Here is a 26690-nt window from a genome sequence, read left to right on the forward strand (position 1 = left end):
ACCTGAACTTCATGTTTGGTCAGCATAATATATTTATGCCTTTCAAAGCAATCAGAAGCATACAGTAGATGTACAAAGGGGCAGAGTTTCCTCATTTGCTCTTGGGCATTAAATAATGGTCTGTATGAGTGAATGAAGGAAGGTCGGGTGGGAGGACAACACACTGTGACATCCCTGATTGTCTCTGCATGATTGTCTCAATGTGCTCAGCCCAGGGAATTATTCAATGTCCCTTAAGAGGGAGATCTGCCCTAATATGTCAGTGCAAGGTATTTGGTAAAAAGGTAATTCTTAATCCTGCGGTGCACAAATCCATTTGCGCCACACAGGAGGTGTATAGGGTTCAATTCATTGGAGGAGCCGATCTGTCTGCCTGAAAAATGTTGGGAGAAAGTGCCTATTATAACAGTCAAAAGCACATCGCAAACTGAGTCCAGTCTGAAGACCGATTCAGTTGTTTCCTATGTTCTTCATTTCCTTAAGTAGTACTGCAACAGATATAGAGACACCCGTCTTTGGGATCGGCTGCTAGCATTTTAGTTGGGGCATAGGAAATACCTTTGACGTCACTCATGGGGAAGGAATCGTTTTTGGGAAGGATTGGGAGAGACAGATAGCACTGGAGTAAGAAATAGTACAGTATTAGGTGGGATCAGACTAAGATAGAATTGGAGAAGGTTTAGAGTGCATGTGTGTAAACGCACAAAGTGCGGTAAATAAGGTTGGTGAGCTGCAGGCGCAAATAGCCACATGGGAATATGATGTCATGGTGATAACGGAGACCTGGCTCAAAAAAGGGCAGAATTGGGTACTAAATATTCCTGGATACAAGGTGTTCAGGAAAGATAGAAAAGGAAAAACGGTGTGGGGGGGTGGTGGCAGTATTGATTAAGGAGAATATTGCAGTGCTGGAGAGAGAGGATGTCCTGGAGGGATCAAGGACAGAATCTATTTGGTTAGAGTTAAGAAACAGTAGTGGTGTCATTACACTACTGGGTATATTCTATAGGCCACCAACTAGTGGGAGGATATAGAGGAGCAAATTTGCAGGGAGACTTCAACTATCCTAATATAGACTGGGATAGTAATAGTGTAAAGGGCAGAGAGGGGGAGGAATTTCTGAAGTGTGTTCAGGAGAACTTTCTTGATCAGTATGTTTCTGGCCCAACGAGGAAGGAGGCATTGCTGGATCTGGTTCTGGGGAATGAGGTGGGTCAAGTGGAGCAAGTGTCAGTGGGTGAACATTTAGGGAACAGTGATCATAGTATTGTAATGTTCAGATTAATTATGGAAAAGGACAAGGAGCAATCTAGAGTAAAAATAATTGGAGGAGGGCCAATTTCAGTGGGTTGAGGGTGGATCTGGCCCAGGTAAATTGGAATCAAAGATTGACAGACAAAACTGTAATCGAACAATGGGCGGCTTTTAAAGAGGGGATGGTTGGGGTACAGTCTAGGTACATTCCCATGAGGGGGAAAGGTAGGGCAACCAAAGTCAGAGCTCCCTGGATGACAAAAGAGATAAAGAGTAAGATGAAGCAGAAAAAGAGGGCACATGACAGATGTCAGGTTGATAATGCAAGTGAGAACCAGGCTGAATATAGAAAGTACAGAGGAGAAGTGAAAAAGGAAATAAGAGGGAGTATGAGAATAGACTGGTGGCTAACATAAAAGGGAATCCAAAAGTCTTCTACAGGCATGTAAACAGTAAACAGGTAGTAAAAGGAGGGGTGGGGCCGATTAGGGACCAAAAAGGAGACCTGCGCATGGAGGCAGAGGGCATGGCTGAGGTACTAAATGAGTACTTTGCATCTGCCTTTACCAACGAAGAAGATGCTGCCAAAGTCACAGTAAAAGAGGAGGTAGTTGAGATACTGGATGGAGTAAAAATTGATAAAGAAGAGGTACTAGAAAGGCTGGCTGTACTTAAAGTAGATAAGTCACCCGGTCCGGATGGGATGCATCCTAGGTTGCTGAGGGAAGGAAGGACGGAAATTGCGGAGGTGCTGACCATAATCTTCCAAACATCCGTAGATACGGGGATGGTGCCAGAGGACTGGAGATTTGCAAATGTTAAACCCTTGTTCAAAAAAGGGTGTAAGGATAAACCCAGCAACTATAGGCCAGTCAGCCGGGACAAAATTAATAGTCACTTGGAGAAGTGTGGGTTAATAAAGGAAAGCCAGCACGGATTTGTTAAAGGCAAATCGTGTTTAACTAACTTGATTGAGTTTTTTGATGAGGTAACAGAGAGGGTTGATGAGGGCAATGTGGTTGATATTGTGTATATGGACTTTCAAAAGGCATTTCATAAAATGCCACATAATAGGCTTGTCAGCAAAGTTGAAGTCTATGGAATAAAAGGGGAAGTGGCAACACTGGATATGAAATTGGCTAAGTAACAGGAAACAGAGAGTAGTGGTGAACGGTTGTTTTTCGGACTGGAGGAAGGTATACAGTAGTGGTCCCCAGGGGTCGGTACCTGGACCACTGCTATTTTTGATATAAATGAGTTGGACTTGGTTGTACAGGGCACAATTTCAAAATTTGCAGATGACACAAAACTTGGAAGTGTAGTGAACAGTGAGGAGGATAGTGATAGACTTCAAGAGGATATAGACAGGCTGATGGAATGGGCGGACACGTGGCAGATGAAATTTAACGCAGAGAAGTGTGAAGTGATGCATTTGAGCAGGAAGAATGAGGAGAGGCAATATAAACTAAATAGTACAATTCTAAAGGGGGTGCAGGAACAGAGTGACCTGGGGGTATATGTACACAAATCTTTGATGGTGGCAGGACAGGTTGAGAAAGTGATTAAAAAAGCATATGGGATCCTTTGCCTCTATTTATAAAGCCTAGAGTACAAAAGTAAGGAAGTTATGTTGAACCTTTATAAAACACTGGTTTGGCCACAACTGGAGTATTGTTTTCAATTCTGGGCACTGCACTTTAGGAAGGATGTGAAGGCCTTAGAGAGGGTGCAGAAAAGATTTACTAGAATGGTTCCAAGGATGAGGGACTTCAGTTATGTGGATAGACTGGAGAAGCTGGGGTTGTTCTCCTTGGAGCAGAGGACGCAAATTTAAGGTCATTGGCAAAAGGACCAAAGGTGACATGAGAAAATTTGTTTTTACGCAGCGAGTAGTTATGATCTGGAATGCGCTGCCTGAATGGTTGGTGGAGGCAGATTCGATCGTGACTTTCAAAAACGAATTGTATAAATACTTGAAGGGAAAAAATTTGCTAAGCTACGGGGAAAGAGCGGGGGAATGGGACTAAATGGATTGCTCTTATAAAGAGCTGGCACGGGCTCGATGGGCTGACTCACCTCCTTCTGTGCTGTAACCATTCTATGATTCTATGATTTGATGTCTTGTGAGGAAGCCAAAAAGGCTTTGAGGCCAGCAGGGGAGGAATCTGAAGAGTTGCAAGGCTCTGAAAGGACTTTGGCCTGTCATAGTTGTCAAAATGTCATGCACGTTCCCCTAGCAATAACGACCAGTACATAGGATAGTTAGTTAAATTTATTATGGGTCATTTGGGATTATTCTTGGATCATTCCAGTGTTTAGTACTGCTGTCTTTCAAGATTTACTATAGCCTGGAGGGTCAATAGAAATTAATTTCCTGCTTCTCTGAACATCCAAGAAGTAGGATGTTCCAATTGTTATGAACTTGAGACAGTGACCTCTTTCAGATGATAGAGTAGAGTTCACACCGATGATCCATCACTTTCATATCTGAACTTAACACAAACCATACTTCCATCGTTTTTTTTGTGCGGTGCTGCAATCTCCTGCTGGAAGAGCAGAGAGCCTAGACTTCCCGTTGAGGTGACACCAGCGTAATTCCGGCGAATGACCCAGAGAGTTCTTTGGGAGCTGCTCTGCCGAGTCCTCGTGCGCCCTGCCATGTTCAGAATTTTCTGCTACAAGTGATGGCGGCATCAATGACCTCTGCCCAAATATGGGTGGGGATATTTAATTGCTATGCAAATGACAATATGATGTGATTAATGTAATTTATACTCTGGCAATACTGGACAGAAGGAATCACTTACATGGATGATACCAGAAGTGAAAGGTTATAATTATCAGGAAAGACTGAACAGGATGGGGCTCTTTTCTCTCGAAAAGAGAAGGTGGAGGGGTGACCTAATAGAGGTCTTTAAGATTATGAAAGGGTTGATAGAGTAGATGTGGAGAAGATGTTTCCACTTGTGGGGGAGACCAAAACTAGGGGCCATAAATATAAGATAGTCACTAATAAATCCAATAGGGAATTCAGGAGAAACTTCTTTACCCAGAGAGTGGTTAGAATGTGGAACTCGCTACCACAAGGAGTAGCTGAGGCGACCAGCATAGATGCATTTAAGGGGAAGCTCGATAAACACAAGAGGGAGAAAGGAATAGAAGGATATGCTGATAGGGTGAGATGAAGTAGGGAGGGAGTAGGCACATGTGGAGCATAAACACTGTCATAAACCTGTTGGGCCAAATGGCCTGCTTCTTTGTTGTAAATTCTATATAATTCCTTATGTAAAGTGTAGCTAAGGATGATGGATAGTGGATTTAAAAATTAAAGGCTCTTAAAGCCTATCCAGTCGATCGCAATGATCAATGGCCATGGGCCAAACTGCCTTCCTTTTCCAGTTGTGTCCAGCCCAGGAGATTGCTGACCACATTACTTTGAAGCCAGACTCCGAGGCCTGTCGCATCCATTCTCTAACCCCCCCCCACTCCAGCGGACTTCCTGCCAGAGGTCAGGGAGCCCACCAGTTTAAAAATAGAAGCTAATCAGCCAAGGTCGTGGGCCCACTGTACTTCAGCCCATGTAACAACCAAGCTGATAACCTCGGCTAACGTCTCATACCAGTTGTTCAGGAAAAGGGACAACAGATATTCTGTAGTGGTTTCCTGTTCCCAATGCTCTGAGTGCACCAGTTCCCGGGTTGTTGGGGAAAGGGATACAGGATCGAGGATCCGTACAACCGATGATCTGTCTGGTTTGTGTATGGTGGGCACATCCTGGGGCCAAACAGATGGGGGGTTGGGACGTTGCAGCCTGAAATGGGCTGGAGCATTTAAATCCCATGCAAATGGGGTGGGAGTGGCCTGTCATTTTCTGGGGATTCTGCCAGGTCGGTGCCTGCAATGATTGCCGATGTGAACTCGGCATTCCAGACTGTCCCTCAAGACCGGAGAATCTTCATAGGGAGGCCTGGCAACTTTCATGTGGATAATGGTGGAGAGGAGAGTTTATGATGCAAAATGTTCATGGCTGCAGGGAGGCCAAATGTTAGATGGAAGGTGGTTGGCTGCTGTTAGAAATCAGCCCTCCATTCCCTGGACTTCACTCTGCTGAGATTCCTGACCCCCACAACACCTACGAACGCCCACTTAAACAAGCTGAACCCAGAAAAACGGTCGGGGTGAAAATGGTCTTCGGCCAATGACTTCAGTGGAAAAGAAAATCAAGCGCAGTATAAGATTGGCCGCTGATTCGCCATCGCTCGTTTTGCGCTCCCGTCGAAGACCAATTTCACCCGCCTGCTGAGTTCAGCGGAGAGCCAGTCGGGCGTGCGGCCAATGAGCAGCACCTCTGACCTACGCTGGGGTGAGATCGGGGTGGGGGGTGGGTCAGCAATCAGCCCCAGTCTCTCGGGACTGTACAGAGAGGGTGAAAGATGGAGCCAGAGCCAGTAAACAAACAGACAGACAGAGGATGGTAAACAAAGGAGGATTGGAGAGTGGGAGGCAAGGAGTGAGACAGTCACAGGAGGAGGAAGAGACACAGATTATCTCTTTCTTTTTCCAGCCATGCCGCAGGGGACCAACGATATTTTATCTAGAGAGTAAACATTTGACGTTTCCATAGAAACTTCTGTAATTAGATTAGAATGTTTAAATTCCTGTAAAAATATGATTGTAGAGATAGTTGCAGATTCGCAACCTGCTGTCATATTGGATAGATCCATCGTGACTTATGAAATGTCAGGCTTATTTGCACCTCTCCACAGTCCTTATTTAAGGACATTTCTTCAAATCATCTGACGTGGGTGCAGTCCTGACTAAACAATGAGAACTAACTGCTGTAAACAGTGACATTGCTTCCTATCTCAGCCTTTGTGTAATGGTCACTTTCCTGCCATTTCAGTTATTATCAATGGAAATAGTCTGCAGGATTAAATGCTCCACTGCTTAAAATTAAACAGACTCTTTGACTTGTAGGAGTTGAGTTTGAGGAAGAAAAGTGTGAGTAGATTTAACAAAACCAAGAGCTAAGACTAACCTCAGACACCACATATGAACAAGAATTTTCCAATCTTGGTTGTAAAGTTAGTTGTTTTGGGGGGGAACTCAGGATTGCAAGAAATGCATTTGTGGATGATATTTGTGTGGCTGTGTGTGTGGGCGTGAGTTTGAAGGGTGACAGCACATAATAGTGCTAGGTCTGAGCTTGACCCTTATATTTCAGGATATCCAGTGTGGCCTCCTTTAACATAGGAAGGAACGTAGTAACAGGAGTAAGCCATTCAGCACCTCGAGCCTGTTCTGCCATTCAATTAGATCATGGTTGATCTGTATCTTAACTCCATCTACCCAGCCTGGTTCTGTAACCCTTAATAAAACTTGCCTAACAAAAATCTATCAATTTCAGTTTTGAAATTTTCAATTGACCCCCAGCCTCAACAGCTTTTTGGGGGAGAGAGGTCCAGATTTTCACAATCCTTTGTGTGAAGAAGTGCTTCCTGACATCACCCCTAGTTGACCCAGCTCTAATTTTAAGGATATGCCCCCTTGTTCTGGATTCTCCCATCAGAGGAAATAGTTTCTATCTACTACCCTATCAAATCCTTTAATCACCTTAAACACCTCAATTAGATCATCCCTTTAGGAGAGTCAAGCGCTCGTGACTCCTGAGATCTCTGAGCTTTTTCGCACCAGGACCACATATGTGGGAATTTGGGTCTGGAGGTCAGTGGGCCCCACCAGGTTTCCATCTGGTGCCTACCGATCTCCCTGACCTGCCTCCTGTCATGTTGCACTACTTCAACCACAAAAATATTGTTTTTATGACGGTTTAAAACCAACCCCCCATCATTAACGTTAACTTGATTCCCTGATCACCACTGGACTTTTTTACATAGATGCCTTATAGTTGCCTGAGATCTCAGGAAAGTTTTCATTGTGAGTGACCTGGCCAATATCTATCCCTCAACCAACATCACTAAAACAGATCATCTGGTCATTATCTCATTGCTGTGTGTGGGACCTTGCTGTGGGCAAATTGGCATCTGCGTTTTCTACATTACAACAGTGACTACACTTCAAAAGTACTTAATTGGCTGTAAAGATCTTTGGGACGTCCTGAGCTTGTGAAAGGCGCTTTATAAATGCAAGTCTTTCTTTTACCGATTTCACGTTTGTCTCTTTTTTTACCCGTTTTACTGAATTATAGGAAATAGTTCAGTTTTAGTCAGATTTCTGGTGAATTACAAGACAATAATCAATTGCTTTAGGTTCCATACAAAATTAGAAACCACTGGGAGGGGTAAACCTGGTAAAACTGTTCTAAGCATACGAAATATTATACTGGGGTTCAGGTGTCATCCATGGCTCAGTGGTAGCACGCTCAATTCTAGCTCAGAAGGTCATGGGTTCAAGTCCCACTCCAGAGACTTGAGTACAAACTCTAGGCTGACATGCCGGTGTAGTACTGAGGGAGTGCTGCACTGTCAGAGGTGACGTCTTTTGGATGAGACAAATCTCCTGTGCGTAAATTGGCTGCTGCGTTTCCTACATTACAACAGTGACTACACTTCAAAAATACTTTGTTGGCTGTAAAGCGCTTTGGGACGTCCTGAGGTCATGAAAGGTGCTACATAAATGCAAGTCTTTTCATTTAAGTGCATTATAATAATTAAATGAAGCTATGGCTCTTTTTTGGGAGGTCACCCTGTCTCAAAGGCCTGCTTGAAAATCGCAAATATATTTTTATACAAGTAACATACACTTTGAGTACACTCTCCTTATATGATGCATGCAGTGCTTTCACAATTTGTCTTTACATACTTGCACTATGTGACAGAAATGATGTTTTTGGATAGGTAATGGTGTTACATACTTTTATTGATATGGTGATATAGAACAGCTTAAAGGTGTCTGAACATGTTATTTATTGTGGCTAGCCCTGCCACTCTCGCCCATTAAAGACTCGGTTGGCATTTTCAATGGTGCAAATGGAGCTATGGAGTGAAAACGTAAGCTTAAGGAAACATTCATTCTATACATAACAAAATATTATTCTATGGGAACGAACAGGCCCAACTGTGCGTTATTGAAGAAGCTGCTCAACTCCATGAAACATGCATTTGCCGTGTACTTGACCATAGCGGGGTGTGGAGAGCTGGGGCTTTGGTGGGTGCATGAAGTCACTAGATGATCAACAAGCCCACTTGCAACAGAGAGCAAGAGGTCTTGTTTTAAAGCAGGATGGAGTGCCAGGGTTGGACGAATGCATGTAACCGGTGTGTGTTTTCTCTTTTTGCTTCTGTAGGGAAAGGATCAGAATGCCTGTCAATGTGGCTCAGTTCGAAGCTGTACTGATCGGCCTCCTCTTCACAACAAGTTTACCCTCTACTGAGCCTCAGCAGACTGGTACCGTGTTCTTCAATTATAACACTGACTCGAGACACACAAATCACTAAAAGTAGAGCCAGGTTAATGAGGCCATTTAAAAAAAGCAAATCAGGCACTGGGGATCATTTCTAGAGGGATAGAATTGAAAAGCAGAGAAGTTATGTTAAACTTATACAGAACCTTGGTTAAACCACACTTGGAGTACTGTGCACAGTTCTGGTCACCTTATTATAAAAAAGATATAGAGGCACTGGAGAAAGTGCAAAAGAGGTTTACAAGGATGATACCAGAACTGAGAGGTTATAACTTTGGTGGTGCAGAAGCTTTTAGAAACGATAATCTGGGACAAAATTAATAGTCACTTGGACAAGCATGGATTAATAAAGGAAAGCCAGCACGGATTTGTTAAAGGCAAATCGTGTTTAACTAACTTGATAAAGTGCCACATAATAAGCTTGTCAGCAAAATTGAAGCCCATCAAATAAAAGGGGCAGTGGCAGCATGGATACGAAATTAGCTAAGCGACAGGAAATAGAGAGTATTGGTGAACGGTTGTTTTTCGGACTGGAGGAAGGTATACAGTGGTGTTCCTCAGGGGTCGGTACTAGGACCACTGCTTTTTTTGATATATATTAATGACTTGGACTTGGGTGTAGAGGGCATAATTTCAGAATTTGCAGATGACACAAAACTTAGTATCATAGAATCAAAGAAAGGTTACAGCAGGGAAGGAGGCCATTTGGCCCATCGAATCTGCGCTGGCTCTGTGGAAGAGCAATCTAGCTAATCCCACTCCACCGCCCTTTCCTCATGGCCCTCCAGATTTTTTCCTTTCAAGTACTTGTCCAATTCCCTTTTGAAGGCCATGATTGAATCTGCCTCCACCACCCCCTCGGGCAGTGCATTCCAGATCCTAACCATTCACTGTGTAAAGTTTTTCCTCATGTCACCTTTGATTCTTTTGCCAATCACCTTAAATCTATGTCCTCTTGTCCTTGACTCTCCCACCAATGGGAACAGTTTCTCTCTACCTACTCTGTCTAGATCCTTCATGATTTTAAATACCTCTATCAAATCTCCTTGGAAACTTCTCTGTTCCAAGGAGAACAACATCAGTTTCTCCAGTCTATCCACGTAACTAAAGTCCCTCATCCCTGAAATCATTCTAGTAAATCTCTTCTGCACCCTCTCTAATGCCTTCACATCTTTCCTTAAGTGCAGTGCCCAGAACTGGACACATTACTCCAGATGTGGCCGAACCAGTGTTTTATAATCGTTCATCATGACTTCCATACTTTTGTACTCTATGCCTCTATTTATAAAGCTCCAGGATCCTGTATGCTTTTATAACCACTTTCTCAATCTGCCCAGTCACGTTCAATGATTTGTGCACATGACTACGTGCATGCTAATCAGCGTAAGCAACATGCTATAGACAGAGCTAAGCGATTCCACAACCTACGGATCAGATCAAAGCTTTGCAGTCCTGCCACATCCAGTCGTGAATGGTGGTGGACAATTAAACAACTAACAGGAGGAGGAGGCTCCGTGAATATCCCCATCCTCAATGATGGCAGAGTCCAGCACGTGAATGCAAAAGACAAGGCTGAAGCGTTTGCAACCATCTTCAGTTCAGTTCCATTTGCAACCCCTCAGATAATGAAGCAGTCCGTGCCTGCATGCAGCAAGACCTGGACAACATCCAGGCTTGGGCTGATAAGTGGCAAGTAACATTTGTGCCAGACAAGTGCCAGGCAATGATCATCTCCAACAAGAGAGAGTCTAACCACCTCCCCTTGACATTCAACGGCATTACCATCGCCGAATCCCCCACCATCAACATCCTGGGGGTCACCATTGACTAGAAACTTAACTGGACCAGCCACATAAATACAGTGGCTACAAGAGCAGGTCAGAGGCTGGGTATTCTGCAGTGAGTGACTCACCTCCTGACTCCCCAAAGCCTTTCCACCATCGACAAGGCACAAGTCAGGAGTGTGATGGAATACTCTCCACTTGCCTGGATGAGTGCAGCTCCAACAACACTCAAGAAGCTCGACACCATCCAGGACAAAGCAGCCCACTTGATTGGCACCCGAAACACCACCCTAAACATTCACTCCCTTCACCACCGGCGCAAGGTGGTTGCAGTGTGTCCCATCCACAGGATGCACTGCAGCAACTCACCAAGGCTTCTTTGACAGCACCTCCCAAACCCGCGACCTTTACCATCTAGAAGGACAAGGGCAGCAGGTACATGGGAACAACACCACTTGCACGTTCCCCTCCAAGTCACACACCATCCCGACTTGGAAATATATCGCCATTCCTTCATTGTTGCTGGGTCAAAATCCTGGAAGTCCCTACCTAACAGCACTGTGGGAGAACCTTCACCACATGGACTGCAGAGGATCAAGAAGGCGGCTCACCACCACCTTCTCAATGGCAATTAGGGATGGGCAATAAATGCTGGCCTTGCCAGCGACGCCCACTTGCCATGAACGAATAAAAAAAAACATATACCCCCAGATCTCTCTGTTTCTGTACCCCTTTTAGAGTTATGCCCTCGAGTTTATATTGCCTCTCCCCGTTCTTCCTACCGAAATGATCAGTTCACATTTTGCTGGGTTAAATTTCATCTGCCACGTGTCCGCCCATGCCACCAGCGTGTCTATATCTTCTTGAAGTCTATCGCTATCATCCTCACTGTTTACTACCCTTCCAAGTTTTGTGTCATCTGCAAATTTTGAAATTGTGCCCTGTACACCCAAGTCCGTTACTATATATCAAGAAAAGCAGTGCTCCCAGCACTGACCCCTGGGAAACACCATTGTACACCTCCTTCTAGTCTGAAAAACAACTGTTCACCACTACTCTGTTTCCTGTCCCTTAGCCAATTCTGTATCCATGTTGCTACTGCCCCCTTTATTCCGTGGGCTGCAATCTTGATGATAAGCCTACCGTGTGGCACTTTATCAAAAGCCTTTTCAAAGTCCATATACACCACATCAACTGCATTGCCCTCATCTACCCTCTCTGTTACCTCATTAAAAAAACTCTATCAGGTTAGTTAAACATGATTTGCCTTTAACAAATCCGTGCTGGCTTTCCCTAATCAATCCACCCTCTTCCAAGTGATTGTTAATTCTGTCCCGGATTATTGTTTCTAAAAGTTTCCCCACCATTGAGGTTAAACTGACTGGCCTATAGTTGCTGGGTTTATCCTTACACCCTTTTTTGAACAAGATTGTAACTTGTGCAATACTCCAGTCCTCTGGCACCACCCCTGTATCTATGGATGTTTGGAAGATTATGGCCAGTACCTCTGCAATTTCCACCCTTCCCTCAGCAACCTAGGATGCATCCCATCCAGACCGGGTGACTTATCTACTTTAAGTACAGCTAGCCTTTCAAATACCTCTTCTTTATCAATTTTTAGCCCATCCAGTATCTCAACTATATCCTTCTTTACCGAGACTGTGGCAGCATCTTCTTGATAAAGACAGATGCAAAGAACTCATTTAGTACCTCAGCCATCCTCTCTGCCTCCATGAGTAGATCTCCTTTCTGGTCCCTAATCGGCCCCACCTCTCCTTACTACCCGTTTACTGTTTACATGCCTGTAGAAGACTTTTGGATTCCCTTTCATGTTGGCCGCCAGTCTATTCTCATAATCTCTCTTTGCCCCTCTTATTTCCTTTTTCACTTCCCCTCTGACCTTTCTATATTCTGCCTGGTTCTCACTTATGTTATCAACCTGACATCTGTCATACGCCCCTTTTTTCTGCTTCATCTTACTCACGATCTCTTTTGTCATCCAGGGAGCTCTGGCTTTAGTTGCCCTACATTTCTGCCTTGTGGGAATGTGCCTAGACTGTACCCGAACCATCTCCTCTTTAAAGGCCGCCCACTGTTAATTTACAGTTTTGCCTGCCAATCTTTGATTCCAATTTACCCAGGCCAGATCTGTTCTCATCCCATTGAAATTGGCCCCCCCCTCCAATTGAGTATTTTTACTTTAGAGTGGTCCGTGTCCTTTTCCATAGCTATTCTAAACCTTATGATACTATGATCGCTGCTCCCTAAATGCTCCCCACTGACACTAGCTCCACTTGGCCCGCCTCATTCCCTAAAACCAAGTTCAGCAATTCCTCCTTCCTCATTGGGCCGGAAACGTACTGGTTAAGAAAGTTATCCTGAACACATTTCAAAAATTCCTCCCCTTCTATGCCCCTTATATTGTTATTGTTATTCAGTCCATATTAGGATAGTTGAAGTCCCACTTGAAAGTTTAGTAAACAGTGAGGAGGATAGTAATAAACTTCAAGAGGACATAGACAGGCTGGTGGAATGGGCGGACACGTGACAGTTGAAATTTAACACAGAGAAGTGCAAAGTGATACATTTTGGCAGGAGGAATGAGGAGAGGCAATGTAAATAAATGGTACAATTCTAAAGGGGGTGCAGGACAGGTTGAGAAAGCAGTTAAAAAAAGCACTTGGGGTCCTGGGCTTTATAAATAGAGGCATAGAAAGCAAAGAAGCAAGGAAGTTATGTTGAACCTTTATGAAACACTGGTTTGGCCACAACTGGAGTATCGTGTCCAGTTCTGGGCACCGAACTTTAGGAAGGACATGAAAGCCTTGGAGAGGGTGTAGAAAAGATTACTGGAATGGTTCCAGGGATGAGGTTTCAAAACAGCACTGGGATGAGTACACAGAAGAGCTGCCAGGTTAACGCCAGGACTTTGCAGGAATGACTGTGCAGGATGGATAAAGCAGCAGTGTGACTATCAACAGTGATATTTTGTCCCCGTCTCTCGCACCCCCCCCCCCACAATCCTACCCACAAATGGTTGACACCATTTTATGAAATTGCGAGGGACAAGTGGAATTTGAGTTATCTGATCCAGGTCAAACCTCAATTCTCTGCCGTGGGTTCAATCCGGCTGACTTCAATTTTGAGATGTGCTTTGGCACTCATCCACGTCACGCAGCTATCCTGTCGCATGGGCACCTTCCACCATTCAGAACGAGGCGCACCAATCATATTTCGAACACAAGCACACCGGGCTATCGGAGGGTGGACTTCATTCCCAGCATTCCAAGATTGGAGCTCACCTTTGCTGGGAATTTCCATGTAGCTGCTCCCGCTCACCCTGCAGTTTGCTGGGTGTTCACCGCACTTCCAGCAAAGTTACGGTGACAGAACAGGAGGATGAGCGAGGACATTCCCCGCCATATATTCCACAGGTTCTCTATTGACAGACGTCAGCACTTAAACCAGATTATTAACGCACGTCTCATTTTTACAATTCGTAATAGTAAAGTTACAGATGATTACCTGTGCTGATGGACGCTGATGAGTTGGGTGAATATTAACCTGTGCGTATTCTCATAGTAACTGTCGCTCCTTCTGTTTTTGTAGCCTGCAGGGAGTCCTCTATCGCAGACATTGTTTTCCTGGTGGATGGATCCTGGAGTATAGGAATCCAAAACTTCAAAAAGGTGCAAGAATTTCTCTACACCCTGGTGAATGGATTTGATGTTGGAGAGGACAAAGTCCGAATAGGCCTCATCCAGTACAGTGGAACTCCTCGGACTGAGTTTCTCTTGAGTACCTACAGTGATAAGAATGAGATCTTGCAGTACTTACAGCAGCTGCCTTACAAAGGAGGGGGGACGAGAACCGGGCTGGGCCTGGACTTCATGCTGAACAAGCACTTTGTGGAGTCGGCGGGGAGCAGGGCGTCGATCGGCGTGCCGCAGGTAGCCATCGTCGTCACCGACGGGCAGTCTCAGGACAGCGTCGGACCGCCGGCAAAAGCGCTGAGGGACCGGGGCATCACGGTGTACGCCATTGGCATCAGGGACGCCGTGGAGAAAGAGCTGGAGGAAATCGCCAGCGAGCCGGCCGGGCAGCACGTGTACAGTGTGGTGGACTTTGCCGCTCTGCGTGGGATTTCGCAGGCCGTCATCCAGCTGGTTTGTACCAGGGTGGAAGAGGTGTCCCGTCAAGTGTCTCAGGTGTCATACATGTCACCAGGTATTGTATCTCAGGAACCGTCCAGGTTAGGTCTCCATTGATTCTAAGTGTTGTGTCTGCTTGGGCTCTTTCCCTTTTATTAATTTTTTTAAACTTGATTTCTGTGGAGAGGATAGTATCTGGGTAAGTTCTGCCCTGTTGGTGTATTTCCAGCTCCTTTCTTTGCCCTCCCCACTGCGGCTGGATACCTGTAACCAAAAGAGTGGGCACACGGCCTACTCCTGGGCTCTCTCGAATGTAGCTTGATCGCAGGAGGCGCAAAGAGAATTCCCTCTGATTTGCCTCTCTTACATCCTGGTGGGAGGAACATAGGATCAAGAGGAGGCCATTCAGCCCCTTGAGCCTGCTGTGCCATTTAATTAGATCATGGCCGGCCTGTATCTTAACTCCATTTACCAGCCTTGGTTCCGTAACCCTCAATGGCCTTGGCCAGCAAAAATCTATCACTCTCAGTTTTAAAATTTCCAATTGACCCCCAGCCTGATCAGCTTTTTGGGGGGAGAGAGTTCCAGATTTTCACGATCCTTTGTGTGAAGAAGTGCTTCCTGACATCACCCGTGAACGGCCGAGCTCTAATTTTAAGGTTATGCCCCCTTGTTCTGGACTCTCCCACCAGAGGAAATAGTTTCTCTTCATCCACTCTATCAAAATCTTTAATCATCATAAACATCTCAATTAGATCACCCCTTAATCTTCTATACTCAAGGGAATACAAGCCTAGTCTATGCAACCTGTCCTCGTAATTTAACCCTTTTAGCCCCAGTATCATTCTGGTGAATCTGCGCTGCACCCCCTCCAAGGCCAATATATTCTTCCTGAGGTGCGGTGCCCAGAACTGAATCCAGTACTCTAAATGTGGTCTAACCAGAGCTCTGTACAGCTGTGACGTAATTTCCACCCCTTGGTATTCCAGCTCTCTTGAGATAAAGGCCAACATTCCATTAGCCTTTTACATTTTTTTTTGTACCTGCCCACTAGTTTTTAGCGATTTCTGTGCATGGGCCCCGAAATCTCTCTGCTCATCGACAGTTCCTGGTAAGTAAATGGTAATAGGGGAGGTGCCACAGCCCCCACTAGGCACATCCTGCTTGACGTGACTCAGATTGGAAACAGAGCAGAGTAGGAGATGCAACTTGCATTCATTCTCCCTCTGTGGCTCTTGCAGTGTTAGCCTGCTCACACTATGAGTACACACTTAGGGGCCGATTTTCATCTTCGAGTCTAATCAGTTTTAATTTGGCCAGCACTGCTTTAACATGCACCTGAATCTCAAGTGCTAACAGCACTCAATTCTCCAGTTTAAACTTATTCACAATTTCCAGGTGCAAACTCAGGGCGGGGGGGTCTAGGCATGATAAGGGGGTAGGGTTTTAAATGAATATTTTGTCTCCGTATTCACAAAGGAAAGGGATGATCCGGACGTAGTAATTAAAGAGGAGAGTTGTGAAATATTGGATAAGGTAAACATAACAAGAGAGGAAGTACTAGAGGGACTGGAATCCTTGAAAGTTGATAAGTCACCAGGGCCGGATGGATTGTTTCCTAGGCTATTGAAGGAAGCCAGGGAGGAAATAGCAGACGCTCTAAGGATCATTTTCCAATCCTCACTAGATACTGGGGAGGTACCGGAGGACTGGAAGACTGCAAACGTAGTACCATTGTTTAAAAAGGGTACGAGGGAAAGGCTGAACAATTATAGGCCGGTCAGTCTTACCTCGGTGGTAGGCAAACTATTAGAATCAATACTGAGAGATAGGATAAACTGTCACTTGGAAAGGCATGGTTTAATCAGGATTAGTCAACATGGATTTGTTCAGGGAAAGTCATGCCTTACAAATCTGATTGAATTCTTTGAGGAAGTGACAAGGAGGATTGATGAGGGTAGTGCAGTGGATGTTGTCTATATGGATTTTAGTAAGGCATTTGACATGGTCCCACATGGCAGCCTGGTCAGAAAGGTAAAAGCCCATGGGATACAGGGAAATGTGGTGAATTGGATCCAAAATTGGCTCAGTAACAGGAAACAGGGTAAAAGTTGATGGATGTCTTTGCGAATGGAAATCTGTTTCCAGTGGTGTGCCACAGGGCTCAGTGTTGGGTCCCTTGCTGTTTGTGGTATATATTAATGATTTGGACTTGAATGTAGGGGACATGATTAGAAAATTTGCAGACTACACAAAAATTGGCCGTTTAATTGATAGTGAAGAGGATAGCTGTAGACTCCAAGAAGATATCAATGGGTTGGTGGAGTGGGCGGAAAAGTGGCAAATGGAGTTCAACCCAGAGAAGTGTGAGGTAATGCACTTAGGGAGGGCAAACAGTAAAAGGGAATACGCAGTAAACAGGAATATATTGAGAGGGGTAGAGGAAGTGAGAGACCTTGGAGTGCATGTGCACAGGTCCCTGAAGGTGGCAGTAAGGTAGATAAGGTTGTGAAGAAGGCATACGGAATGCTCTCCGTTATTAGTCGAGGTATAGAATACAAAAGCAGGGATGTAATGATGGAACTGTATAAAACGCTGGTAAGGCCACAGCTGGAGTATTGTGTGCAGTTCTGGTCACCACATTACAGAAAGGACTTAATTGCTCTGGAGAGAGTGCAGAGAATTTACAAGAATGTTACCAGGGCTTGAAAATTGCAGCTGTGAGGAGAGATTGGATAGGTTGGGGTTGTTTTCCTTGGAGCAGAGAAGGCTGAGGAGAGACTTGATTGAGGTGTACAAAATTATGAGGGGCCCAGAAAGAGTAGACAGGAAGTACTTGTTTCCCCTGGCAGAGTGTTCAAGAACTAGAGGACATAGATTTAAGCTGATTGGCGGAAGGATTAGAGGGGACATGAGGAAAATCTTTTTTACCCAGAGGGTGGTGGGTGTATAGAATTCACTGCCCGAATTGGTGGTAGAGGCAGGGACCCTCAACTCTTTTAAAAGGTATCTGGACCTGCACCTAAAGTGCTGTAAGCTGCAGGGCTATGGACCGGGTGCTGGAAGGTGGGATTAGAATGGGCACCTGGTTGTTCTTCGAGCCGGTGCAGGTACAGTGAGCCGAATGGCCCCCTTCTGTACTGTATCTTTTCTATGGTTCTACGGTTCTATGGATAAGACTGGTGGGAGAGGAAAATTGCATCAATGCAAACTTAATAGGATGGGGACAATTGAAAAAGGAGCATGAAAAGGAGAGGGTCAAAGCTTCTGGGGATCTTTAAAAGGCTGAGAACCAGCAGCCTTTATTGAGACTGTAGGGGCAGGGATTAAGAAGTAGCAGACCAAGGTGAAGGGAAAGGGACCCCAGGGTGCAGCTCAGCACCTGGCCTCCTCTTCAATGGCTGTTGAACTCGAGGCATGAGGTGCAGCGTCCCATGAGTCAGTCCTGCAGCACGCCCGCAGGAAGGTGCAGGCCACAGCTGAATGCTACTCACCCTGCATGTGCTCATGATGGCTGCAGCTGTCCTTGCAGTAGACGGCGCAGGTCTGCACCTACCCCTCTGCTGACCCAGATTCTCAGGAGGCAGGTTCATCCCGGTCATTCCCAGGGCCCGCAGTAATGGTTGGTGGCTTCTTATCGCCCTGGCAAGACCTTCTCTCATACAGTGCCATGTAAAGCATGATATGCTGTGATTGGTCGGGCCATGACGAACCTTCCAGTCCAGTGATTGGTCAGGCATTCACGTCTTGGGCACAATGGCTGAGGATGTGACCACAACACACGCCACAGAACCGGAAGGCCCGAGGTCGATCCAAAATTGGGCCTCGGGCCTCATTAATGTTAATTGAGCCATCTGCTGGCACCTGTCGCTCCTCCACAGGCAACTCACCCCATTTGAAGAAATCCCGAGAGGGGGAGTGGGGTACGATCGGTATACTGTGGAACCGAGGGAGCACTCCTCAAACTTCTGGCTCCACAGCGACCACTTATCCCGAGCGGAGCAGGCCCGGCTCCTGTGATATCGAATATCAGTGATGGGGCATAAAACAGGCGTTAGGCCCTTCACTTACATATGTAAGGGGCCTAACGCACGGCAGACGCCTAAAAAATCGCCTTACCCAATATTGGGTCCGACATCTTTCAAGGGTCCTTTGGGTGCAGGACCTTGGTCCCCGAAATTGGTCCTTGTTACACCTTTTTCTCTCCCTTAAAACAGGTGCAATGAGGTCCAATTTCTACCCCGGTATAGCCGCACTGCTTACAGCGAGCATGTTGGTGTTTGTGATTTGCCTGCTATACGCGATGGACGATAAAACCAAAAATCGAACGTAACCAACATGTTTTTTAAAATAACGGGCTTGATGCAGAACACCTTAACAAATTGCCTCTGCGATGCTGATAAATAGCCAATTTTAGGATAGATCAAAGAGTATTTATCTCCTTCCAAAAGTGTGACAGAAAGGAGGGGGACAGCTGAACAGTTAAAGTTGCCATTTACACACAGATACATCATTATGGTAATCGCACTATAACCAGGTGCGAACAGTTGATCAAAGCTGCTTGAAGACTCGACTTTGCCTGAAATCAGCTGAGCTTTTTAAATGGGTAAGTACAGGGTAAGTACTTATTGAACTGCCCCAAATAGCTGGCCCGCTTAATACGTTATAAGCGGTGCCTTTGTAATTGGCTCCTATGGTGATAGCAAATAGTTAACACCATTTTCCCGATATAGGGGGCTGCCCAAGACAAACGGGGATGGTGCAATTGGTGGGGACTGTATCTTTAAATGTAACAAATGCTTACCAAGCATGACTCTTTATGCTAAGCCTTTAAGACTGGTATTGGGGGGCACAAAGGTACATTGGCAGCTCTGCTGTCCACCTGTAGGTACCTAAAACCATTTTAACAGAAAGTGTTACTCTCGTATGTTCAGCCTGCAGGAAAGCCACAATTGCTGACATCGTCCTTGTGGTGGATGGTTCAACAAGTGTGAGCGATGAGCACTTTGAAGAAGTGAGGGCGTTCCTGTACACCTTCGTTAACGGCCTGGAAATTGCGGGCAACAGAGTAAGGATTGGGCTGGTTCAGTACAGCGACGACCCAAGGACGGAGTTTCTGCTGAATCGATATTCGTCCAAGAGCGACATTTTGAACTACCTGCAGAACTTGCCGCAGAAGAGAGGCGGGACCGATACGAGAAGGGCCCTGGAGTTCCTGCAGAGCCAACATTTTGTTCCGTCAGCAGGGAGCAGAGCAGCAGAAGGCGTCCAGCAGATCGCGGTCCTGGTCACCGATGGAGGGTCCATCACCGAGGTGCGCGATGAAGCCAGCCAGCTTAGAAACAGCGGAGTCACAATTTACGTCGTTGGAGTTAATGTCCAAGCAAAGAATGAACTTCAAGATATTTCTAGCAGACCATCCTGGAGACATGTTCATGACATTGCAAACTTTCAAGTGCTGAAGGAACATTCAAATAAGGTCTTGGAGTCAGTGTGCAGGACAGTTGAAGCCCACATCCAAGGTTGGTAGATATATCAGCACCTTTGTTCCAAATGTTATTTTTTTATAATAACTCTCGCCTCTAAGTCTGAAGATCATGGGTTCAAGTCCCACTCCAGAGATTTGAGTCCATAGTCCAGACTGACACTGCAGTGCAGTACTGAGAGAGTGCCGCACTGTCGGAGGCCCCGACTGCCTTCTCAGGTGGATGTAAACGATCCCATGGCACTATTCGAGGAAGAGCAGGTGAGTTCTCCCCGGTGTCCTGGCCAATATTTATCCCTCAACCAACATCAATAAAACAGGTTATCTGATCATTATCTAATTGCTGTTTGTGGGATCTTGCTGTGCTCAAATTGGCTGCTGCGATTCCCACATTACAGCAGTGACTACACTTCAAAAGTACTTCACTGGCTGTAAAGCACTTTGGGACATCCTGAGGTTGTGAAAGGCGCTATAGGAATGCAAGTTCTTTTTATTAAAATAAATTTGCAGGGGTTAATATCATTCAGATGCAGAACATCGAAATGGAAGGAAATCTTCACAATATACCATGCAAAATCAGCAGTGACCATTTAACAAATACAGAGTATTTTGAAAGCAGTCACGAGTCTCCCGTGCCACAGCACGTGGAAAGTCAAGTCCATGGCCGGGAAGTCCCTCGCAGCCGCTCCTGCTCTTCCGCCGTTACTTCACCATCGATTTCCGCCGCACTTCCGGTAAAGTAATGCCAGCGGAGCGGGAGCAGCTGCAAGGAATCTCGCAGCCCACGTGTAGTCAAGTGAAGTGGAGTTAGAGAGAGCGGTAGGGATAATTGGACCAGGACACACATGTAATCAGTCCCTATTTTAAAGTCATGCCTTCCAGCCTTATTTTTATATTACTGTTATAAACTCCTATGTCAACATTTATAATGGAAACTGTCCATGTAAACTTGTCATGCTGTAATTACACCCTCCCAACACTGGTGGCACTGTAGCACCCCCACTGGAGGCCATTACAAATGTGGATGAAGGAATTTATAATGGAAAAAGTTGACAGGAAGTGCACAAAGATGTAAATAGGTAAAACAATAAATAAACCTTAGCACAGTAATTCCTGCCATCAGTACGGATTGGAGGGACCAGAGGATGATACTCCCAGCTAGCAGCACGTGCTTGGACAATTGGCCTTAATACCTCAATGTGGAAATGACAGCATTAAATCAAAAGTTAATTCTTCCCCAGTGAGTTAGTAGGTCTCCAGCTAATAGAAAAGCCACATAAAATGCCCACTCTGTAATACTCCTCACTATTATTACCCTTCTTCCAGCCGTAATATCACTACTGTTATTTACATCCTCATTAGCTTCTTTTCTTCTGCCTTTGACACCCTCATCCAAGGAAATTCTCATTTTGTTTCCCACCCCTACTGTACCCTGGCAAACTTCCCACCCCCTCCCCCACCTCCGCAGTTCAGTTTCCACCCCCACATCATCGAGTCTTGAGGGTCACAAACGTGAGACTGCCCGCTGCTTGACTGGCCTGGTTGTCCACTGCCAGATCTGAATGGACCACTTTAAACACTGCTGTACCTCCCTCTCAAAAGCCAGGCTGTCCTGGAGGGTGCAGGCAATCCCAAACTTGTTATCTTGACATAAACTGCCTCCTCTGACCCATCCCTCTCCCCACTCCTTTCATCCACCCCTCCAACAGCAAGTGTGAAAAGATCACAGAGTTTTTCATGTCAAAGATTATCTGTTTGATTGCCTCAGCCTCCTTCCTTGCCCCCACCCCTTCCACCTGTCCCCTTACCCCAACTCCGAACCTATGTCACTCCGTAGTTTCTCTTCCATGTCTCCCAGCTAATCGCCTCTATGAGACCCACCTCCTGCACCCTCAACTCCATCCGAACCCATCTTTTAACCACACAATTACATTTCCTTAGCCCACTGCTCGCTGACACCGTCAATGGCTTCACACCTCAGGGTATGCTCCCCTCCCCCTCAACACAACTATCACCAGGCACCTGCTCAAGAAATTCATCCTCTCCAATCCTGCCCCATTTCTAACAATGCCTTTTCTCTCGAGTGTCCTCAAACATTTCTCCCACAACTCTGTGCTCACCCAGTGCATCACTCCCAGGATGAATATCTTCAAACTTACCCACAACACTGAGTCTACCCTGACCAAAACCCTCAAACACATACTGGGTGATTGTGGCATGTTTCCCCTCCTTATCGTCCCCAATCTCCTCTTCATCCACCCCCACCATCCCACCACCCCCACAATCCCGACAACCCCACCATCCTCACCAACCCCACCATCCCGACAACCCCACCATCCCGACACCCCCACCATCCGGACACCCCCACCATCCGGACACCCCCACCATCCCGACACCCCCACGATCCCGACAACCCCACCATCCTACAACCCCCACAATCCCGACAACCCCACCATCCTCACCAACCCCACCATCCCGACAACCCCACCATCCCGACACCCCCACCATCCGGACACCCCCACCATCCGGACACCCCCACCATCCGGACACCCCCACCATCCCGACACCCCCACGATCCCGACAACCCCACCATCCTACAACCCCCACAATCCCGACAACCCCACCATCCTCACCAACCCCACCATCCCGACAACCCCACCATCCCGACACCCCCACCATCCGGACACCCCCACCATCCGGACACCCCCACCATCCCGACACCCCCACCATCCCGACACCCCCACGATCCCGACAACCCCACCATCCTACAACCCCCACAATCCCGACAACCCCACCATCCTCACCACCCCCACCATCCTCACCACCCCCACCATCCCGACACCCCCACCATCCCGACACCCCCACCATCCCACCACCCCCACCATCCCACCACCCCCACCATCCCGACAACCCCCACCATCCTACAACCCCCACCATCCCACAACCCCCACCATCCCACAACCCCCACCATCCCAACACCCCCACAATCCCGACAACCCCACCATCCCACAACCCCCACCATCCCGACACCCCCACCATCCCGACAACCCCACCATCCCGACACCCCCACCATCCCGACACCCCCACCATCCCGACAACCCCACCTTCCCGACAACCCCACCTTCCCGACAACCCCACCATCCCGACACCGCCACCATCCCACAACCCCCACCATCCTCACCACCCCCACCATCCCACCACCCCCACCATCCCACAACCCCCACCATCCTCACCACCCCCACCATCCCACCACCCCCACCATCCCGACACCCCCACCATCCCACCACTCCCACAATCCCGACAACCCCACCATCCTGACACCCCCACCATCCTCACCACCCCCACCATCCTCATCTCCCCCACCATCCCACCACCCCCACCATCCTCATCTCCCCCACCATCCCACCACCCCCACAATCCCGACAACCCCACCATCCCAACACCCCCACCATCCTCACCACCCCCACCATCCTCACCACCCCCACCATCCTCATCTCCCCCACCATCCCACCACCCCCACAATCCCGACAACCCCACAATCCCACCACCCCCAGCACCCTCACCACCCCCACCACCCTCATCACTCCCACCATCCCGACACCCCCACCACCCTCACCACCCCCACCATCCCACCACCCCCACCATCCTGACACCCCCACCATCCCGACACCCCCACCATCCCGACACCCCCACCATCCCGACACCCCCACCATCCCGACACCCCCACCATCCCGACACCCCCACCATCCTCACCACCCCCACCATCCCGACACCCCCACCATCCCGACACCCCCACCATCCCGACACCCCCACCATCCCGACACCCCCACCATCCTCACCACCCCCACCATCCCACAACCCCCACCATCCCACCACCCCCACCATCCCGACACCCCCGCCACCCTCACCACCCCCACCATCTCACCACCCCCACCATCCCGACACCCCCACCACCCTCACCACCCCCACCACCCCCACCACCCCCACCACCCCCACCATCCCGACACCCCCACCACCCTCACCACCCCCACCACCCCCACCACCCCCACCACCTCCACCATCCCGACACCCTCACCACCCTCACCACCCCCACCACCCCCACCACCCCCACCACCCCCACCATCCCGACACCCCCACCATCCCACCACCCCCACCACCCCCACCACCCTCACCACCCCCACCACCTCCACCATCCCACAACCCCCACCACCCCCACCACCCTCACCACCCTCACCACCCCCACCATCTCACCACCCCCACCATCCCGACACCCTCACCACCCTCACCACCCCCACCACCCCCACCACCCCCACCATCCCGACACCCCCACCACCCTCACCACCCCCACCACCTCCACCATCCCACAACCCCCACCACCCCCACCACCCCCACCACCCTCACCACCCTCACCACCCCCACCACCCTCACCACCCTCACCACCCCCACCATCCCACCATCCCACATCCCGACACCACCACCACCCCGACACCCCCGCCACCCTCACCACCCCCACCATCTCACCACCCCCACCATCTCACCACCCCCACCATCTCACCACCCCCACCATCCCGACACCCCCACCACCCTCACCACCCCCACCACCCCCACCATCCCACAACCCCCACCACCCCCACCACCCCCACCATCCCACAACCCCCACCACCCCCACCACCCCCACCATCCCGACACCCCCACCACCCTCACCACCCCCACCACCCTCACCACCCCCACCATCCCACTTCCTCCACCATCCCACTTCCTCCACCATCTCACCACCCCCACCACCCCACCACCGCCACCATCCCAGATTGTCGTAAAAACCCATCTGGTTCACTATTTTACTTTTGGGAAGGAAACCTGCCGTCCTTACCCGGTCTGGCCTGTATGTGACTCCAGACCCACAGCAATGTGGTTGATTCTTAATTGCCCTCTGAAATGGCCTAGCAAGCCACTCAGTTGTAAAATCTCGCTAAAAAAGTCATAATAAGAATAAAACCGGACGGACCTCCCGGCATCGGACCACGAGGCACCGGACACGACAACGGCAAAACCAAGCCCAGTCGATCCTGCAAGGTCCTCCTTACTAACATCTGGGGACTTGTGCCAAAATTGGGAGAGCTGTCACACAGACTAGTCAAGCAATAGCCTGACATAGCCACACTCACAGAATCATACCTTTACAGACGACGTCCCAGAATCTTCCATCACCATCCCTGGGTATGTCCTGTCCCACCGGCAGGACAGACCCACCAGAGGTGGCGGTACAGTGATATACAGTCAGGAGGGAGTGGCCCTGGGCGTCCTTGACATTGACTCTGGACCCCATGAAATCTCATGGCATCAGGTCAAACATGGGCAAGGAAACCTCCTGCTGATTATCACCTACTGCCCCCCCTCAGCTGATGAATCAGTCCTCCTCCATGTTGAGCACCACTTGGAGGAAGCACTGAGGGTAGCAAGGGCACAAAATGTACTCTGGGTGGGGGACTTCAATGTCCATCACCAAGAGTGGCTCGGTAGCACTACTACTGACCGAGCTGGCCGAGTCCTGAAGGACATAGCTGCCAGACTGGGCCTGTGGCAGGTGGTGAGCGAACCAACACGAGGGAAAAACTTACTTGACCTCGTCCTCACCAATCTACCTGTGGCAGATGCATCTGTCCATGACAGTATTGGTAGGAGTGATCACCGCATAGTCCTCGTGGAGATGAAGTCCCGTCTTCGCACTAAGGATACCATCCAACGTATTGTGTGGCACTATCACTGTGCTAAATGAGATAGATTCAGAACAGATCTAGCAGCTCAAAACTGGGCATCCATGAGGCGCTGTGGGCCATCAGCAGCAGCAGAATTGTATTCCAGCACAATCTGTAACCTCATGGCCCGGCATATTCCTCACTCTACCATTATAAACAACCCTAGTTCAATGAGGAGTGTAGAAGAGCATGCCAGGAGCAGCACCAGGCGTACCTAAAAATGAGGTGCCAACCTGGTGAAGCGACAACTCAGGACTACATGCGTGCTAAACAGCTGAAGCAGCATGCTATAGACAGAGCTAAGCGATTCCACAACCAACAGATCAGATCAAAGCTCTGCAGTCCTGCCACATCCAGTCGTGAATGGTGGTGGACAATTAAACAACTAACGGGAGGAGGAGGCTCTGTAAACATCCCCACCCTCAACGATGGCGGAGTCCAGCACGTGAGTGCAAAAGACAAGGCTGAAGCGTTTGCAACCATCTTCAGCCAGAAGTGCCGAGTGGATGATCCATCTCGGCCGCCTCCCGATATCCCCACCATCAGAGAAGCCAGTCTTCAGCCAATTCGATTCAGTCCACATGATATCAAGAAACGGCTGAGTGCACTGGATACAGCAAAGGCTATGGGCCCCGACAACATCCCAGCTGTGGTGCTGAAGACTTGTGCTCCAGAACTAGCTGCGCCTCTAGCCAAACTGTTCCAGTACAGCTACACCACTGGCATCTACCCGACAATGTGGTAAATTGCCCAGGTATGTCCTGTCCACAAAAAGCAGGACAAATCCAATCCGGCCAATTACCCGATCAGTCTATGGAAGGTGTTGTCGACAGTGCT

The 26690-nt window shown here is 48.2% G+C and overlaps 1 protein-coding gene across 1 annotated transcript in view; it reads left to right on the plus strand.

Moving 5' to 3' along the window:
- The first annotated feature begins 8564 nt into the window (after nucleotides 1–8564).
- The window catches only part of LOC137335649 (collagen alpha-6(VI) chain-like), a 136438-nt gene continuing 118312 nt past the window's right edge, over nucleotides 8565–26690 (plus strand). The window contains exons 1-3 of the mRNA XM_068000943.1: nucleotides 8565–8661; nucleotides 14071–14688; nucleotides 19547–20134. Coding sequence (XP_067857044.1) covers nucleotides 8574–8661; nucleotides 14071–14688; nucleotides 19547–20134 — 1294 coding nt within the window. The 5' untranslated portion in view covers nucleotides 8565–8573. The remainder of the gene's footprint in view (nucleotides 8662–14070; nucleotides 14689–19546; nucleotides 20135–26690) is intronic.

Source organism: Heptranchias perlo, chromosome 2, assembly GCF_035084215.1.
Source record: "Heptranchias perlo isolate sHepPer1 chromosome 2, sHepPer1.hap1, whole genome shotgun sequence".
NCBI lineage: Eukaryota > Metazoa > Chordata > Chondrichthyes > Hexanchiformes > Hexanchidae > Heptranchias > Heptranchias perlo.